The 19390-nt window shown below is 41.9% G+C and overlaps 1 protein-coding gene across 2 annotated transcripts in view; it reads left to right on the top strand.

Moving 5' to 3' along the window:
* GPM6A (glycoprotein M6A) overlaps positions 1 to 19390 on the top strand; it is a 332458-nt gene that overhangs the window by 110245 nt on the left and 202823 nt on the right. The window contains exon 1 of one of the 2 annotated variants that reach the window (XM_034772035.1): positions 8279 to 8796. The exons of the other annotated variant lie outside the window; for it this stretch is intronic. Within the exon in view, the coding sequence (XP_034627926.1) occupies positions 8760 to 8796 (37 nt within the window). The 5' untranslated portion in view covers positions 8279 to 8759. Of the gene's footprint in view, positions 1 to 8278; positions 8797 to 19390 lie in introns of those variants that run through there. 2 annotated transcript variants of the gene reach the window in all.

Here is a 19390-nt window from a genome sequence, read left to right as displayed (position 1 = left end):
TCCTGTATAAGCTTTATACAGAGTAAAACTGATTTATTTGGGGTTTGGATCCCATTGAGAACTGGGTATCTGGGTGCTAGAGACAGGAGCACTTCTTAAGCTGTTTTCAGTTAAGCCTGCAGCTTGTGGGGGACGTGGATCAGACCCAGGTCTGTGTTTGCAGCAGGCTAGCGTTTCTGGCTCAACAAGCCAGGGTACTGAAGTCCCAAGCTGCCAGGGAAAACGGGCTCAAAGGTAGTCTCAGCACACCAAGGGGTTTTCTGTGACCCAACTCGTCGCATCGGGGTCTCAGCATGGATGGCCTCTGCAGCCTGGGGATCTGGCAGCTTCCTGGTAGGAGCATGCAACACATGTCTGGTTTCCTCTGTGCTCAGCCCAGACTGAGCTGAGCTACTCTTTTATACTCTGGTTCCAGTCTGAGCATGCCCAGCATGGGTCAGTGGATGTGGCTTCTTCAGCCTACAAAGTGTGGTTACCCCCTGCAGAACCAGTGCAGGATAGGTATTCCTGTCACATGGGGGTAAATACCAGGGAGACTGAAGAGCTGTTTAAGCTAAAAGACAATGGTGGCACAAGACCAATTGGATATAAACTGACCAGGAACAAATTCAGGCAGAGGAAATTAGAAGAAAGTTTCTAACCATCAGAGGGGTGAGATTCAGGAACAGTCTCCCATTAGGAGTTGTGGGGGAAAGCAATTTAATTAGTTTTAAAGAGAGAGCTGGACAAATTTATGAGTGCGGTTTTATGATGGGGTTGCTTGTGATGGTGATGGGCAGGGTACAACAGCCCTTAGGCTCACTTCTAGTTTGCCATGCTTCAGGTTTCAGCTGGCCACCTGCAGAGGTCAGGAAGAGATTTTGTACCCCCAACATATTCTGTGAGGTTTTTTTATCTCCTTCCTCTGAAGCATCAGGGTTGGCACTGAAGATGGGACACTGGATGAGGTGGACCAGGCCTCTGAGGTGTCACCGAGCATTTTTTCTTTTGAGTGCTTGGCTGGCTGGTTCTTGCTCATATGCTCATGGTCTAACTGATCCCCATATGTGGGGTTGGAAAGGAATTCTCCCCCAGGTCAGATTGACAATGACCTTGGGGATTTTTTTGGTCTTCGTCTGCAGCGTGTGGGTACAGGTTACTTGCGAGGATTATCTGGGCATTTAATCATTTCCCTGTCATTGCAGTATTGGGATTCCCGCCAAGACCCATTCAACTGGCTTATACAGAACATCTAGATCAGTTCTGGGAGAACACTTCATCCAGTTCTCTGGGATCCAAAAAAACCTTACTTTAACTCCAGATTTCATCACACAGGTTCTTTTATTTGGCATTCAGCAGTGCTATGCTCAGTTGATCAGACTCAAGTGTGGGGGATGGGGTATAGGGTGTACCACACATCTAAAGTTACACAGAATACGTGTACACATTACATTGTATTTCTGTACATTGCATCACACATTTTGGGATTAGCTTGGTTACTTTTCAGGAAAAAATCCCTATGCAGCATGCTCTGTCCATGCATTGTCCAGACTCAATATGGTATTTAACTCATCTCTACACTCCTAACTTGTCTTGTCCATTGTTAGTATATGGTTCTCTCTGTGTTCTCCCTCTTAGCTGGCTCAGGCATTCTGTGTTTTTAGCCTACTGACCTATTTACTTATCTTATTTAGCACAAAGTTCTGTTTTCAGCCTAGCTATCTGTTTACCTCCCTAATCCTGTCCTCCAAGAAATGAGGCCTCCCTCCATGTGTTAATTACATGTCAGGCAAGCCCTTTGCCTCATACAGGGGCCTTGAGGACTGGTGCACCTTGGTCCTACCTAGTCTCTGCCTGTGGCACATAATAATCTAGTCTCCTGTGAATCTCATTTACTTTGGTCTAATTTCCATTGCTGGGCTTAGTGTACGAGTGCTGGGTCTTGTTTGTGGCCTGTGATATACAGGAGGTCAGACTAGATGATCTAGTGGCTCCTTGAGGTCTTAATCCTATGAGCAAAGGGAGACCATTCCAAATTTAGGACAAATCATGAAAAAGACACTCAAGGGTTGGAAGGTGACAGAAGATTCAGCAGAGTGAAATCCGTTAGAGTGCAGGATCAGGAAGAGAGGACAGCTGAAATGTAGATAGGAGCAGATCTGTTTAGTACTTTTTACAGGTGTGGTTGATTAGCTAGAATGTGATGTGCATAAGGGTGATTAAGTCAGTGAAGGGATGTGAGTTAAATGCTCACATTTGCAAATAAAGTAGTACAATTTTATACAGCATATATTTTAAGAAAGTCTTGGTGCCTTAGAGAAATGCCCTCCTTTTCTGAGGACCAACAGAATGCATCAAAAATGCCTTACTGAGGCCCATCTTACTGGAACTGGTGAATGCTAGGAGGAATCCCAGGAGAATGTGGGGACCAATTGGTCAGTCAGAGGGGGTGCAGATCAGGCTTTTGTTTGATAGCTGACAGCTGGGAAGGGGTTAATGGGTTGACAGCTGGAAGGAGAGTGGTCGGGCACTTTACGTATTGGGGGATATGTTCATTTTAATGAGTTATTATTAGATTGAACATCTATGTCCTAGACTGTAGTGTGCTCTTAAAATATTATACATTCTGTAGACAGCTGGGATCCAGGGAGAGAGGCTGCCAGATCTGCTGGTCTATTTTCAGTGCCACCTGAAAGATATGGGGAAATGAGACACTAAGGGTAGCTTCATATGGTAATATGTGGAAGCTACAACATTCTTCAGACTGCTATCTATAATTAAGCTACTATCTGTTATGTACATTAGTAGTGGAGAAGGGGAGGAGTAGAGAGAGACATTATAGGGAGATGGTGGGGATTAATTGGGTCAAAAAGGGAGAGCATTGACTGTAAATTGGTTTCATTATAATGTTGCATTTATTATATATGCTCTGACACAGGCTGCAGAACACTTAGAAACTTTGAGAGAGCCTGAAATGGAGTTTGAATTGTCCTTTGTTCCCTGGCTAATCATTATTGTAGTGTTGACAGATTCCAGAGGGAGCTGTGTCCAGCTTTTCTAAAGAGATGGATGATTGCTGTGAAGAAAAGCCCCTGAGGGTGGTGGTGGAGCAAGTCATAGAAAGTAAACGGAGGGATCATAGTCACCCTTACATCCCTCCACCCCCAAAACACTTTAAAAATTAAAACTGTGATTTTTCTCAGGTATTGCCCAGCAATTGAATTTTCATGTGCAAACAAGATTTACTTGTACTGTAGATGATTCTCAACTGTATGTCATTCTTTCATTAGATCTGCTAGTAGAGTTGTTTGGCTTATAGAGTATCTGGCCAGGATCAGAGTTTAAATGAGAGTAAACTGACTATAACTCAATTCAGAGAGAGACTGAGATTATGCTGGAAAGTCCAAGTCAGAAGAAATGTCTGAATTTATATCAGCTCTCACTGAGCTGGGCATTTGCCCACCTTTTTAATTACTCAGATTTGTAAACTGGGTGTTTTTTGGGACTTGCATCTTCTTTCAAATGCCTGCATAGCATTCTGTCACTTACACTTGGCCAGAAGGTTACAATCTTCTCTCTCTAATGAAAGCCGTTCCTCAGTGACCCATTCTGAATATACCAAGTCTTGAAGCCAGGTCTGGAAGCTCCCAGACCAGCTGCCGCATCCTGGTCTCCATCCAATGTTTGCTGAAACATGGTGGGCTGAGAAGCTAGTAGGATGACAATCTCAGCCAAGGTAACACCCATGGAATCCTTGATTAGAGGATCATCCGGGCTCCACCAATTGGTCCAACCACGTTATTTAAGTCAGAATGAGGCACAGGAAGTTGTCTGAGCAGGAAGGTGATTTCCTGTTGCGGCTGCATTTGACCCTGCTTGTACCTGCTTCTTGAACTGAACCCTGTTCCTGATTCCTGCTCTGCTCCTGCCTCCTCCCTGCCTTTGCTCCTGTTCCCACTATGCTCCTTCTCTGTGCTTGATCGTTGTCTCTTCTCCAGTTCCTGCCTTTACTTCACTTCCACCATCAGTTAGCAGTCCTGTCTGTCACCCTGGCCTCCAACTTCTAACACTGGCTCTGGCATTTGGTATCTGACCTCGGCTGTGACCAACAGCTTCAATTCCTAACTCTGACTCTGGTTTGACCCCTGGCTCTGGTAATTAAGCGGTTGACTTTGGTGCTGACCCTTGGCTTCCCCCCCCCCCTTCTGGATGTGTGCTCTGCCCACTAGACCTGACTCTTGCTCTGACTACTAGACCAGACCACCTACATCCTGGCCCACAACACCCATAACTTTGCACTGCAGTATGTTCTACATGGAGCTATACTTCAAGACTTCTGAAACTTCAGCTGGTGCAGGATGTGTTTAGTTTGCTGAATCAGCATGTCATATCTTCAGAATGGAGTCTCTTCACTTAGTGCTAATAGCCATAGGTCTGTGTGACTGTTTGGCACCCGTTGATCTGAAGGAGGCTTACTGTCATATTCTATAATATAAACCAACCAGAGGTTCCTCAGATTCTCTGCAGGACACCTGCACTTTCAGTTTAATACCGTGTTCTTTGGTTTAGTATTGGTCAGCCCCAAGGACTGTCTTGAACATAATCGTGATCATTGCAGCATCCTTCAGGAAGAAAGGGATCTGAATAACTCCCAGTCTGGCCCAGTCCCCCGCATTTGAGATTCTGGCAGCTCAGCTTGGTAGTGAATTGGGAGAAGAGTTCTCTTACTCTCTCACAGACACTGTTGTAATAAAGGTAATGGTGGACAGACAGTCTTTACCACCCCTGACATAATCCTCAAACTAGAGACCCTACTTGAACTTGTCCACTTCAGTGACTTAGTGCCTATCTGTTTGTGCATAGCAACATATTGCTCTGTTAGAACCTGGTCCCAGGTTTGAATTCATTCTTTGCCTTGCCAGCATCTGTTTTTCTTCTTTTCCTCAATAGAGGAGAACATAGAGGACCTAATTCCTTTCCTTCAACCACAAAAATCACACCTCAGTTGGGAGCTGGCCAGGCGTCACACTATAAAGAGAACCTCACTTCTGGACTCCCAGTGCATCAATATGGATGGAGCAGTCACAGTTCAGTCAGTCGAGGCATCATCTCCTCAAGAACAAAAGCTTGACCTCCCTTGTTTTGAGCAGCCAGTAGATTGGCTATGGGGGACTTGAGAGCCACATCCTAACCAGGTCCAACAATGCCCCCATGATGGCCTACCTGAATCATCAAGGCTGAAGTTGGAGTATTCTCTTCCAAAATCTAATGATGTCTTCTACTAGGCAGAGAAAATCCTGGGGTCTGTCAAGGCCCTACATGTGACCAGAGATTGTGCTGAGCCAGAAAAGCCTCCATCTGGATGAATGCTATCTCTAGTGGGAAGTCTTCAGCCAAGAAGTGACTTGGTGTGATGCTCTGTACCTCGGGGGAACACCCAGTACCCCATGTTCATCCTTGTAAAATGATTGTGTCGTATCCAATGCAAAGTTTGTTATGTCAGGTGTCTTCGGAAGGCTCATGATGCACTGAGTATTTTTGTTATAGAATGTTATAGGTTATAATTTCATGTATGTAGTTATGAGGCTGAAAATGTATCCTCATGGCTTAAAATAAGCCCAGGCAAAAATGGGGTTCAGAGCCTCTGTGCTAGCTCCATTAGAGTCCAGACCTCTGCCCTCAGCTCTCTTAGAGTCCATAGGAGGTTTACCAGTGGGGTTCACCCCTCCTCTCCTGTAGCTAGCCTCTTTAGGGCAGTTTCTTTGTCTAGGACTCTTGTTTAGTGTGTCTCTATCCCTTTTAGTTAAATATAGTTCTCACTTGCTCTTGATTCAGACTTATTTGGTTCTATCTTCACCAGTCCATGCTCTCTCCTGTTATGAAAAGCAATTTTCATCCCAGAGTCTGAACTCACAACCCTGGCCTGTGGAAAATGAAATATCACATAGAGAAGGTTTGTTCTGTGGACTTGCTCCCAATTTGGTCTCATCCATTCACCTTACTTAGGAGGTCTCACTGTTGAGTTTCTGCCACAAACCTAAGGCAAGACTTGAGGTCCGGTCCCATTCTCTATATGTCTGATGAGTTCTACCTTTCTGAAACCAAATACTTCCACGAGTCCCTTTTCTTTGTGTTGTGCAAAGGGCCCCACAAAGAGTAGAAGTAATCCATATACATCCTCTGCCACTAGATAAGAGCCAGCATCTGGTACCCCTAGTTCCTTATGTGTGTTCCCTACTCAGAGAAGCTACAAAATCCAAGAGATGGCCATCTCCTGGATGTAGCATAAAGGGGCTCGATGGGTTAGCTGTGCTGAGTAGCCATGTGACATGTGCTGAGACTTTCGGAGGATATGCACAAATCAGCTGATGTCGCCTTTGTTAGTGGGGTTCTCAGAGAGGTCTGGTAGTAACCATAGTACTGCTGTCTTGGGGAGGAGATATGCTCTCCCTAGTGGGCTCTGGTAGGTCTTCTCACCTCACATCTCCCCTTATGATGCCATGGTAGTTCAGTTCCCCTCAGATGCTTAAGGTAATACTCCCCTGGTTTAATGATGGGGATCTAGAGGAGGGTGTTCTCAATAAGGAATGTTCAGCTGTGCCATGCATTTTATGATGCAGTTCAACAAAATCCAAATTTGTGGACTTTTAGGTCATGCTGAAAGCTCATTTGTTTTCCCAGGTTTTCTGGGGGAGGCAAGATCCTTGCACACTATGATGCTGAAGCCATCTTAGGGTACATCTACACTACAGCGGGGAGTTGATTTAAGATACGCAAATTCAGCTACGTGAATAGCGTAGCTGAATTCGACGTATTACAGCCGACTTACCCCGTTGTGAGGACGGCGGCAAAATCGACTTCTGCCGCTTTTTGTCGGCGGCGCTTACTACCACCTCCGCTGGTGGAGTTAGAGCGCCGATTCGGGGATCGATTGTCGCGTCCCGACGGGACGCGATAAATCGATCCCCGAGAGGTCGATTTCTACCCGCCGATTCAGGCGGGTAGTATAGACCAGGCCTTAGATAGATGAGCAGCTAAATGGTAGTTTTGGGAGATTTTCATTTGAAAAATATCTAGGAGGTCTGGGAAGACTGAATCTGTTGGAAACTAGTCTTTATTTATTCCATATAAGAGGTGTACATGCAACCAAAGCACTAGATAGGTGCATTTTAAAAACAGAACGGTCAGGTAGCGATCTATTTGAATGTACAAATTATTTATGAAATTTCTGTTGACGTGAACCATTATGAACAAAATAGTATACAAAATGTTTACCAGACCTTAAAACAATTTTAAACATAGAGCGAGCTGGTGAGGGGGTCCCTTTAATAATGTCACATTAAAAACAGTTTTGCTTCTGTGTTTATCCATTTTAAGCCTTGAAATTTTTTATTCATGTTGAGAATTAGTCACATTTTTCTAGGAGGATAGGGAAAGAGGAATGTGAAAGAGCTTTAAAACAAAACAAAACAAAACAAAGAAACAAAAAAACACCACAACACACATTGCGTGTGTTTTTTTTTCTTGTTCTTCTAGGAAGTATTCAAACTCTTAAGATGATGCTATGCCACTCAACAGGCCAGGGTACAAAAATGCTAAATTTATTGATAGACTGCAGAGTCCAATTTGCATTTCAAATCAGACTGCACAGCTCCCCAAACAAGTAAGTGCCCCCACAATGTATGGAACCTGTGTTTTTCCTCCAACAATCCATGACAAACATTGTGTAATGTGTGTGTGTCGGGGGGCTTAGGTTTGGTTTTAAGCTTCACCATCTTGAAAAGGTTCCATCTTTTAATAAGGTATTACAGCCTACTGATAATTTTGCATGCTATACAGCAGAAAAAAAATGATAGAAAATTTATTTAAACATCTCACTGGCTTATCTTAAATTCATATCTTAGTACTTTGTGGCATTGTGAGAGATAATTTACCTTAAATCGAGGATTTGGTGGGCTGTCAGTAATATTCTCTATTTCATACGTTCTGCTTTTTTATTTATATACTTGGAAAAAAAAACACCTTAAACTACAAAGGTGTATTCCTCTTTTAAACAAGTCCTCTTGCAGCCTGTCAGAATACATTATAGAATAAGTATATTATGTATTTCTAATACTAATTTTACCCAAATGGTATAGATATGGGGGAGAGAGAGAGAGAGAGAAAATGAAGGAGAATATTAGTAATGTACCGTATGTGAACAAGAGTGAGACAACTACTGCAGCATAAAGAACCCACAGGCATCTGGGCTTTCCCACTTTGGTAGCAAATGGGGGGAATTATGGGTTGGTGGTCTGCTTCATGTTAGGAGGACACCCCTCCATCTGTTCTCAGTGCAGCCTGTTTCCAATTTAAAACGCAGATTTCAATACAAACCTCAGTTTCTTTTCCCAATTTTATATGCAAAGCGAGGCTTATGAATTACAGTGTCACTGCCACTGGGACCGAGACCAAATTTCCCCCCAAAATTCACTGGCTATTCATTTGAATACCTGTTTACAGTGATAAACAATGGGCAGCTTTGAAAAGAAAAATTGATAATCTTCACGGAAGAGCAATTTGAATGAAATTACACTTGACAGCCTGTCTCCAAGCAAACAAGGATAGAGAGAGAGAGAGAGAGAGAGAGAGAGAGAGAGAGCCTTAGCTAAGCTCTGAGGACTTGCCTAAGCCTCTGCTGTTGGAGCTTCCCAGGAAAAAAGCATCCCACACTTTTTCCAACATCTAATTGAAGCTTTTGATTAATTCTGTGTAGCAGTTTGTAGTGAAGAAAGGTAGCCATGGAAGAGAATATGGAAGAGGGACAAACACAAAAAGGTATTGTGATAAATAGTTTTCCGTTTACAAATATATTATTTCACAGTTTCCTTATTTGCGTTAGGTGCATGCCTATAAGGCTAGTGAATATCCTGGTGTAGCAGATGGGAAAGCTTTTTCTTTCCGTTTGGCTTCTTGAAGTAATGCTTGGAATTAATATTGTGATTGTGAATATTTAAGACTTACGGAATTCAAATGCAGAGTCCTATATGCATAGTAGTAACACTGCAAGCTTTTAACGTGAACTGTTTCCCAGATCAGTCCTTTGTTAACCTTCATTTATTTCATGTTTTCACGCTTGTCTAGCTGGGTCAAGGGAGCCCACTGTGAACTATGAGAGAGCCACTCACACAATATTTGGAGCTAGTTGGAGTTAGAAATCTAACAATGTAACCATTATTTACGCCTTTGAATGAGTGTCCAGACTGAACAAAGACCTGGAGTATATTTTGTATATATTTGGGAGGTGTCTATATTTCTTTCGCTCCCCCCCACATTTCTCTTTAGGTATCAGTGGAAGCAGACTTGCTATAGTATCTATCAAGGGATTGGTTGTAAATTTTGCAGTGTATATATTCAGTTAGCTTTTTGTTTTTGCACAGTGCAGTTCAGTTTTTTAGAAAAAAATAAATACACAGCATGGTCATGGTATTCTTATTTTAAAATCTCTGGCCAAAGTTGTATGTAGCTGATTGTTGCTGGGCGTATTACCATTTTTTAAAGGTAAACCTCTAGATTGTTATTGCTTGTACAGTATATCAAGTTGTAGCTCAGGAAAATATACTGTTTGTAAAGTCCTTTTCTCTAAGGAGCAGAGTGTATGATCACTGCAACTGTGTTCTCTTTCTGTTCTGTCCATGCTGGATTTTATCTAGATGTATTGAAATGAGGGCATTTTTTGTATCACAAGTGCAAAGGTAATGCTGGCAAAGATCTGCCACATCTAAATCACAGGTACTGTTTAATCTAAATTGATCTGGAGATCAATGCCTGAGAGGGGCATTTTGGAGGTAAGAAAATCAGATAACCTAAACTCCATGTAGATGCATATTTCCTGAGTTGATCCCATATTCTGTTTTTCAACACTCTGATCAATCTGCTTGCTACATGTAAATGTCATGCTTGCTCATTAGAAATGACCCACTTAGACTAAATGCAGCTTTGGAGTGTTTATTATCTTGCTTTTATCTAGATGTACAGTAGATTGTCTCACAACAAAGCAGAATATATGTATCAAATTTGGAGAAACAATATATAATTCAGGACCCCTAAATTCCTCATTTAAAAATCCAATTGGAAAACTGTAAAAATTACCAAAGAAAAATGTGAATCAATTGCTATAGATAACTGTGTCCTTATTGTTCAAATGATAAGCAGTTGGAAAGACCAATAGCCTCTCAAAACAATGTGATTAATAGTGTGATTACAACAATAGCTAATGCAACAGATTTTTTTTCCCATTTAGAATGCCATGCCTTTAGTAGTGCCCAGCTGTCATCACAAGCATGGGCAGAAATGTGTTGAGATCCCAATAAATGACATTTATTTTCCCTTATGGGGGAAGGGTGGTGTTGATTAGTTGCTGTGACCATATTTGCGGATCTATTGTGGGAAAGAGGAGTACCCTTACCCCCATAGAAGGCTGGAATTCAAGATTAATAAAATGAGGGAATAAAATGAGGACCCATGAAGAAAAGGAGTGTTGGGACCTGAGTTTGTAAGGGGTTGTTAAGGAAAGTACTGTGATCACTACAGATGCTTTAAAGGCTGCACTTTGCCTTTTGGAGGAAAAATATTGTCTCTAGTTACAGACTTTGGTACTTCTGTCCTAAGTTGCTTTCACATACCATAACACTTCTATTGTGGTGTACTTTACCAAGATTGAGCAATGTATAGTTATAATTTAGCTGGACCATCTCTTGTTGTTTTTCCTTAATGGAATATCCCAACAACTTTCATCACGACATGTTGATTCTAATTTTCTTCATGCTTCCATCTTGAGTGAAATAGCTTGTTTCCGCCTCTCTCCTTCTCTCTTCCTGCTATAAAATCAATGGGAGTATAAATTGTCACTGCTCACCAACTCCTGCACTCTTTGTAGCAGATGCTTCGAACCACCCACGGCACGGCATTACATGTTGCTAGCAGCCATGATGGAAGTGAATAGTTTCATATTGGTGCATTTCACAAATACAATGCAAATAGCGCTAATATGATACTTGCTGCTTCAACAACCATTTTATTCCTATGGAGTCAAATACAATAAAATACCAGTGAGTACAAACAGTATGTTTTCTATAGTGATACACTGAATGTCACTGTTTAAGCAAGGGATTCTGCCTGTGAATTCTCTATAAATTCCAGTTTTTGATAGTTAAAAGTTCTTTTTAGGCTATAATTTGGGAAACAAACTACCAGCAAAGGAGACTGCTGGGCAGAGACATTAGCCTCAGAAATCAGACAAATAATACATAATATGTATTAATTGTCTGGTTTCTGATGCTGATTCACTGTGAAGCTGCATCATGGTTGGGGATGAGACGCTCTAGTGTTCTAATGCTTTCTCCAATATTGTCTTGCTATGTGGAAGTAGCTTCTCCTCTCCACTTCAGTTTCCGCATTCAGAAAATAAAGCTCATGCTAATCTACCTTGTTAATGTTTGTTCAGCAGTTTAAATATATAAAAGGGTGTATAAGTGCTCTGTATTTATTATCTATTCATTTTTGCACTTAAACGATGGGAAGGCCCCTTTTCTTTTCTTGTTGGTCGCTGGCCCATCTCATAGTCTCCCAAGAGAGCAGAGGTTGGTGATAGTCTTACTAAATATCTATAGCATAATATCTTGGGAGACCTTTCAGCCATTACAGTTTCTATGAAAGGAATATAAAGAGCTGTACCTGTTATGCTGGTCCCATACTCCCACTGTTCGTCCCAGGCTGCATCGGTCCAGCTGCCCCCAGCACAGTTGGCACCTGTGTTGGAGCACGGTGTCAAATCCTACACGGGGGCAACACAGCGGTCCCTGACGCCCTGGATGAGCAAGGGGAAGCCGCCCCTCCCTCTGCTGTGCAGTCTTCGTTGTCATCTCTGGATGAAGCGGTGGTGGGCCTCTTGCAAATGAGTAGCCTCCCCGAAAACTTCCAGGAGCATCAGGCCCTGCTCAAAAGGATGGCTGCCAACCTGAACTTGGAGGTTTAGGAGTTAGCGGAGGAGTCCGACCTCTTTAATGTCACCTGGCCCGGGTTGCATTGCCCATCCACCCAGGGGTCCTTAAAATTGCCAAGTTTATGTGGCAGACCCCCTCTTCCATTCCGCCTACCTCCAAGAAGGCAGAAAAGAAGTACTATGTGCCCACAAAGGGATTTGAGTACCTGTACACCCACCCTCCAGCAGGGTCCCTCGTCGGGTCCACCATCAACGAAAGGGCCACGCAGGGTCAGGTGAGTGGCACACCCAAACATAAAGACACCAAGAGGCTGGACTTGTTTGGCAGGAAAATTTATTAGACAGCCAGCCTTCAATTTCGGGTGTCTAGCCATCAGGTCCTGCCAGGCAAGTACAACTTCAACCTGTGGGACTCCATCAGCAAGTTCAAGGAGGGCCTCCCACAGGACTGAGCCCAGGAGTTCGCCGCCTTGGTGGAAGAGGGCAAAGCGGTGGCAAGAGGTGCTCTCCAGATGGCCTGGGACGCTACAGACTCGGCGGTCAGGGTTGGTGCCTCTGCAGTGGTCATGAAGCGCAGCTCTTGGTTACAGTCCTCTGGACCTTCTATTTGAGGGAGCAGGGCTCTTTTCAGAGTTGACTGATGCACAGCTCCACGGCCTTAAAAACTCCCATGGCACCCTCCGTTCCTTGGGCCTACACACCCCTCAGCTATCTAGAAAGCCATTCTGTCCACCCCACCTCCATCAAGGTCCTGGGGTGTCCCCTGGTCCATCTCCTACATGAAGAACAGGACAAAGGATGTAAACAGCAGCACCCTTTGTGTGCCCATTCCTCTGCCCAGCCTGGTTCTTCCAGAAGCCAAGGAAGCCAGAAGCAGTCATTTTGAGGATGTGCTCAAGGATGGTACTCCAGTCACTTCCCAGGATCCACCCCCCTGCTCTTTCCTCAACCGCCTGCGCCCCTTCTGGTCAGTCTGGTTGCGGCTGACCTTGGACCGTTGAGTGCTCGACATAATATCTTCGGGCTACACCCTGCAGAAATAACACTACTTTATACACTTTCCCCACACTATTCATGATTTTATAGACTTCTGTCATACCCTTCCTCAGCTGTCTCTTTTTTTAAGCCAAAGAGTCCCAGTCTCTTAAATCTCACCTCATATGGAAGGTTTTCCATACCCTTAATTATTTTTATGTCTTTCCCTGTACTTTTTCCAATTCAAATATATGTTTTTTGAGATGGATTGACAAGAACTGCATGCAGTATTCACGGTGTGGGTGTACCATAGATTTATATAGTTGCCTTATGATATTTTCTGTCTTATTAGCTGTCCCTTTTCTAATGGTTCCTAACATTCTGTTCGCTTTTTTGACTGCTGCTATACATTGAGTGGATGTTTTCAGAGAACTATCCTCAATGACTCCAAGATTTCTTTCTTGAGTGATAACAACTAATTTAGACCTCAACAGTTTGTATGTATAGTTGGCATTATGTTTTACAATGTGTATTAAGTTGCATTTATAAACATTGAATTTCATCTGCCATTTTGTTGCCCAGTCACCCAGTTTTGTGAGATCCCTGTGTAAGTCTTCGCAGTCTGATTGGGACTAAACTATTTTGAGTAATTTTGTATTTTCTGCAAACTTTGTCACCTCACTGTTTACCCTTTTCCAGATAATTTATGAATATCTTGAGCAACACAGGTTCCAGTACAGATCCTTGGGAGACTCCACTATTTACCTCTCTCCATTGTGAAATCTGACCATTTATTCATAGTCTTGGCTTCCTATCTTTTAACCAGTTACTGATCTATGAAAGGACCTTCCCTCTTATCCCATGACTGCTTACTTTTGCTTAAGAACCTTTGGTGAGGGACTTTGACAAAGGCTTTCTGGAAGTCCAAGAAAGTATATCAATTGGATCACCCTTATCCACATGTTTGTTGACAACCTCAAACCTCATGTTGACTCTTCCCCCAGCATATTGTGTTCATCTTATGTATCTGATTATTCTCTACTTTACTATAGTTTCTACCAATTTGCCTGGCGCTGAAATTAGTCTCACCGACCTGTAATTGCCAGGGTTGTCTCTGGAGTCATTTTAAAAAATTGGCGTTACATTAGCTATCCTCCAGTCATCTGGTACTCAGGCTGACTTAAGTGATAGGTTACATAAGACAGTTAGTAGTTCTGCATTTTCATATTTAAGTTCCTTCAAAACTCTTGGGTGAATACCATCCAGTCTTGGTGACTTATTACTGTTTAATTTATCAATTTGTTCCAAAACCTCCTCTGTCAACACCTCAGTGTGGGATAGTATCAAAGGGGTAGCCGTGTTAGTCTGGATCTGTAAAAGCAGCAAAGAGTCCTGTGGCATTTTATAGACTAACAGACGTATAGGAGCATGAGCTTTCGTGGGTGAACACCCACTTCTTCGGATGTCCTCTTCTAGCAGTTGAGGTTTGAACACCAAGGGAAGAGGACCTCATCCTCCCTGATTGAACTAACTTTGTTATCTCTAGCCTTACTCACTCTTGCTATTTATACCTGCCCCTGGAAATTTCCACTACATACATCCGAAGAAGTGGGTATTCACTCACGAAAGCTCATGCTCCTATACGTCTGTTAGTCTATAAAGTGCCACAGGACTCTTTGCTGCTCTTTCAGTGTGGGATAGTTACTCAGATTTGTCATCTAAAAAGAATGGCTTAGGTGTGGGAATCTCCCTCATATCCTTAGCCATGAAGACTAATGTAAAGAATTCATTTAGTTTCTCCACAAATGCTCTGTCTCCTTCAGCACTACAATTGTCTGGTGGCTCCACTCAGGGCTGTCCCTCTGAGGGTGCGGGGCCCGGGGCGGAAGTGACTTCTGGGACTGACCCATCACTTCTGGGACCGATCACTCCAGACCATTGCACCGGCCCGCGGGGCCCTCCCCTAAGCACTGTTTGTTGTTGCAGTTTGTTTTTGTGTCTTTTGCTAGTTGCTTTTCAAATTCTTTTTTTGGTCTGCCTAATTATACTTTTACACTTTACTTGCCAGAGTTTATGCTCTTTCCTATTTTCCTTAGGATTTAACTTGCAATTTTTAATGTCTTTTTGTCTCTGACGGCCTCTTTTACTTTATTATTTAGCCATGATGGCATTTTTTGGTCCTCTTATTGTGTTTTTGATTTGGGGTGTACTTTTAGTTTGAACCTCTGTGGTTTCCATGCAGCTTCCATTTCACTCTCGTGATAGTTCCTTATAATTTCCATTAGGCTAGCTTACTCATTTTTATGTAGTTCCCCTTTTTGACATTGAATGCTACTGTAGTGGGTTTCTTTGGCATTGTCCTCCCTACAAAGATGTTAAGTTTAATTACATTATGGTTGCTATTACTGAGTGGTTCAACTATATTCAATTCTTGGACCAGAACCTGTGCACCACTTAGGACTAGATCAAGAATTGCCTCCCCCGTTGTGGGTTCCAAGACCAACTGCTCCAAGAAGCAGTCAAGAATGTTGTCAAGAAATGTTCTCTGCATCGTGTCCTGATGAAATCCCCCATTATTATTGGATTTTCTTTATGTAGTCTCTCTAATCTCCAAAGTCACTGTCACCATCCTGGTCAGGTGGTCGGTAATATATTCCTACTGCTAAACTCTTATTGTTCAAGTATTGAAATTCTATCTATAGAGATACTATGATACACTTTGAGTCATTTAAGAATTGTACTATATTGATTTGGCTTTCTTTCAGATATATTGCCACTCCCCCTCAGGCATGACCTACTCTGTCATTCCTATATATTTTGTACCCTGGCATTACTGTGTCCCACTGATTATCATCATTCCACCAAGGTCCTGTGATGCCTATTATATTGGTATCCTCACGTAATACCAGGCACACCAGTTCACCCATCTTGGACTTCTAGCATTTGCATACAGACCCTTATAAAATTTGTCAGTATTTAGTTGTCAGTCTTCATGTGATGTAATTGAATGGGACTCTTTTCCATTTGACATTTTGTCTTCAGTTCCTACCTGTACATCAGCAAGTTCTATCCTCTCCTCTTTACTAGAATATAGAGTATCTCCTTTAATAGATCCTCCCCTTTGGGATGTTTCTCTCCAAACCATGTGCTCCTCTGCACTTGCTGGCTTTCTCCCAGCCCTTAAAATTAAAAAGGCCATAGTGGAGTTTTTAAACTATGTGACAGCAGTCTGGTTCTGTTTTGGTTTAGGTGGAGCCCATCCTTCCCATACAGACTCCAGTATTAAGGCTCACAAAGTTAGAGGAATAGATTCTCCACTCCATCTGAGATCTGCTTGGATGCAGATCATGCTGGCACCTGGCCCTGGTAACCTTATGCCAGAGGAGGACTGAGTGGGGCAGAGTAGAACTCCATTTGGCCATTGCTTTCCCCACCTCCAGTCAGTCTCACTGCTGAAATGCCCTGTCCCTATCTTTATACTGAGAGTTGGGAGGAGGCTGGTACAGAAGCTGCTATGCAACCTCAACTGACTTTCCACCAGACCCAGAACAGTTACCTCCTTCCAATCTGACATCATTCCATTAATAGTTACTCTTTGTTTGCAGTTGTTTAACCAATTATGTATCTACTTAATTGTAGTTCTATCAAGCCTGCATTTCTCCAGCTTACTTATGAGACTGTCAAATGTGGGACTATTTCAAAAGCCTTGCTAAAGTCTAGGTATATTATATCCACTACATTCCCCCTATCCACTAAACCTGTTACCTTATCAAAGAAGGAAATCAAGCTGGTTTGGCATGATTTAATCTTAGTAAATCCATGTTGGCTGATATTGATCACCCTCTTCATCATCCAAGTATTTAATAGAGCAATGTATAAAACATTTAATTTTCAGTTTTCCAGGTATCAAGGTCAGACTGACTCGTTTATAGTTCCCCTGCTCCTCCTTTCCCCCCCCCTTTGAGAAGTTGGGCACTATGTTACCTCTTCTCCAGTCTTCCTTTCCTGTCATCCATGAGTTTGCAAATATTGTCAGTGGCTCCGAGATTTCTTCAGCTAATTTCTTCAGCCACCTGGAGTGAATAGCAACATGACCTGCTGACTTGAATTCATTCAAATTAGTCAGAAGATCTCTGACGTGTTCTTTACTTATACTGATCTGCATCCCTTCCCCTATATTGTCTATGGTAACTTCGCCTCATACCCTAAAGTTGTGAGATCATAGTTCTGAATTTCTGCTGAGAGCACGATATAGAGTTGAAGTCACTCTTATTTGTATTACCGTAGTGCCAATAAGTCCCAGTCATGGACCGGCACCCCATTGTTGTAGCATCATAGACACTTCTAACAGAAAGACAGTCCTTGCCCCAAAGAACTTATGGTCTAAATACAATACAAAAAACAACAGGGAGATACAGAGATGGGGAGCACCAGGAAAAACCAGTTGAGATGGAATAGGTCAGTATGGTAGGCAGTGGTCTGAGAATACTAGCTGCCAAGCCACTGTCAAGATTTTTTTTGTAGTCGTCACAGCTAATGGGAGTTTTAAGGAGGGAGGACAGAGATGGTTAGGTGCTGCTGGGAGAACCCTATGCCAAGCCCTAGAAATTCAATCGCAGAGACTAAAAGCTGAATTTCTCTTCTCGATCACAGTTGCTGGGGGGAAGTCTTAGGAGAAGAGACTCAAAGACAATAATCAAGACTTTGAATTGCACCTAGAAGTTAAATAGCAGCCAAAGTATAATACCAGACACTGATGTGATCAAAGAGAATAAATCTGTGAAAGAGAATAACTGTCCAATTTCTCTTTTGACTGTGATTGGAAAATTAGCTGTGTTCTAGACAAAAAAGAAGTAGATCATAATATTCTGCCCCTTAATTTTCTAGGTGACTAGACTTGTAAATGAAGCCTGAGAGCCAAATTCTTCTCTTACATATGATATTGCAAATGAAAGCCATATTTGGATCTCCAGTAACGGAAAGTTTGTTTGTATTATATAGCTGGTGCTTTACCAAATCTTCTGGGACCCCTAAAGTGCAATCAGTTTTATGCATAATTAGGATAATTCAGAAACTGCTTTTAAATTTGGCTTTGTGAAAAATTTATGAGGGAGGGGAATGCTCCTGTCTGATACTTCTGTGTGAAATTGGCATTTACAATGTTTGGTTTTTAGTGAATTTAATGTGGACTTCCGCTTTTACCTCCCACATGTGTTCAGACTTGTTTTTTTGCCAATTCCTTCACTGTGATATTGTTTTAAATCAACAATAAACATAGCATGAAAGCCTGCTCTTTTTTATATATATACTCCCTCAGGCATAGTAAGATTCACTGACAGCCCAATTAGCTATTCTCCCTTAATAAACATTAAATAAAGCATCACATTTTAGCAGCTGGTGAAGTACCGGTGCTTACTTCCCTGCTTAATAGTAGTTAATCAATAATTTTATTAAAGGAAAAGGCAATAATACCATTTAATACGAAACTGAACTCAGTTGCTTTCATTCTACAGCATGATCTTCCATGAGCCTCTCTCTCTAGGTAGTTGGCCATCTGAATGGGCAGCAATGCAATTTCTAAATTAGTACTATGCAAATGGGACTTTTACACAGACCCTTAATAAAAAGTCAGTCATCCAACAAGATACTCTAATGCTGATATGACTTAATTTATGCCAGAATATATGCTTTCATTGTATCAACTCTTGAAAATGAAAATCCCTCAGCTGCCTCCGGGAAAGGAGGAAAGAATCTGGACCACATGTGGCCTTTATATTGTGGTGGTGATGATTTTAATAACTATTCTGATAGTGCACAGATGACTGTGGTGTAAATGTTTAAACAGATTTTTTTTTAAGAGGCTAAAAAGGAGGCAATATTTTGCTTTCAATCTCCATGCAAAGCTCGTAGTGATTTCAATGAAAGGATTTAATGTGGAATGGTTATAGAATATGTATTTTAAGAACTACTAACAATTCTACATCACATAGCACAATATGGTATTGATATTACCAAAAATTACAGAAATCCTCATATAGAAGTGGCAAGAAGGCAAAGAATCATTTTGGGAAAAATCATTTTTAATAATATTGTAGGTAGGGCTTAAGTTATTCTGACAAAATAGGAAGTAACAGCAAATAATAGAAGAGTAGTAACAAAATGTGCAGTTTGTTAAACAGGCTGTGAATACATTTTTGTGACTTCCAAATCCTTTTCTTATATTTCCATTTTAGTATCATACTTACTGAAATGTAATATAAAGTCTCTAATAAAGAAATATCTAAGGATAATTTCAGCACCAGGATTACTCCCCACAACCTTGATATTTCTAAAAAGCAATTTTTAGAAATCTATTTTTAGTAAACATTCAAGAGTAGATGGGGAAGGGATTACCTGGACTGTTAGAGGAAATGCTGCTGCTTTTTTGCCCAATTATATTCGTTTTTTGCCTAA

This window comes from Trachemys scripta, chromosome 5, assembly GCF_013100865.1.
Source record: "Trachemys scripta elegans isolate TJP31775 chromosome 5, CAS_Tse_1.0, whole genome shotgun sequence".
NCBI classification, from domain to species: domain Eukaryota; kingdom Metazoa; phylum Chordata; order Testudines; family Emydidae; genus Trachemys; species Trachemys scripta.
Note: the sequence above shows the minus strand (reverse complement) of the source record. Positions and strands in the feature narration are given on the sequence as shown.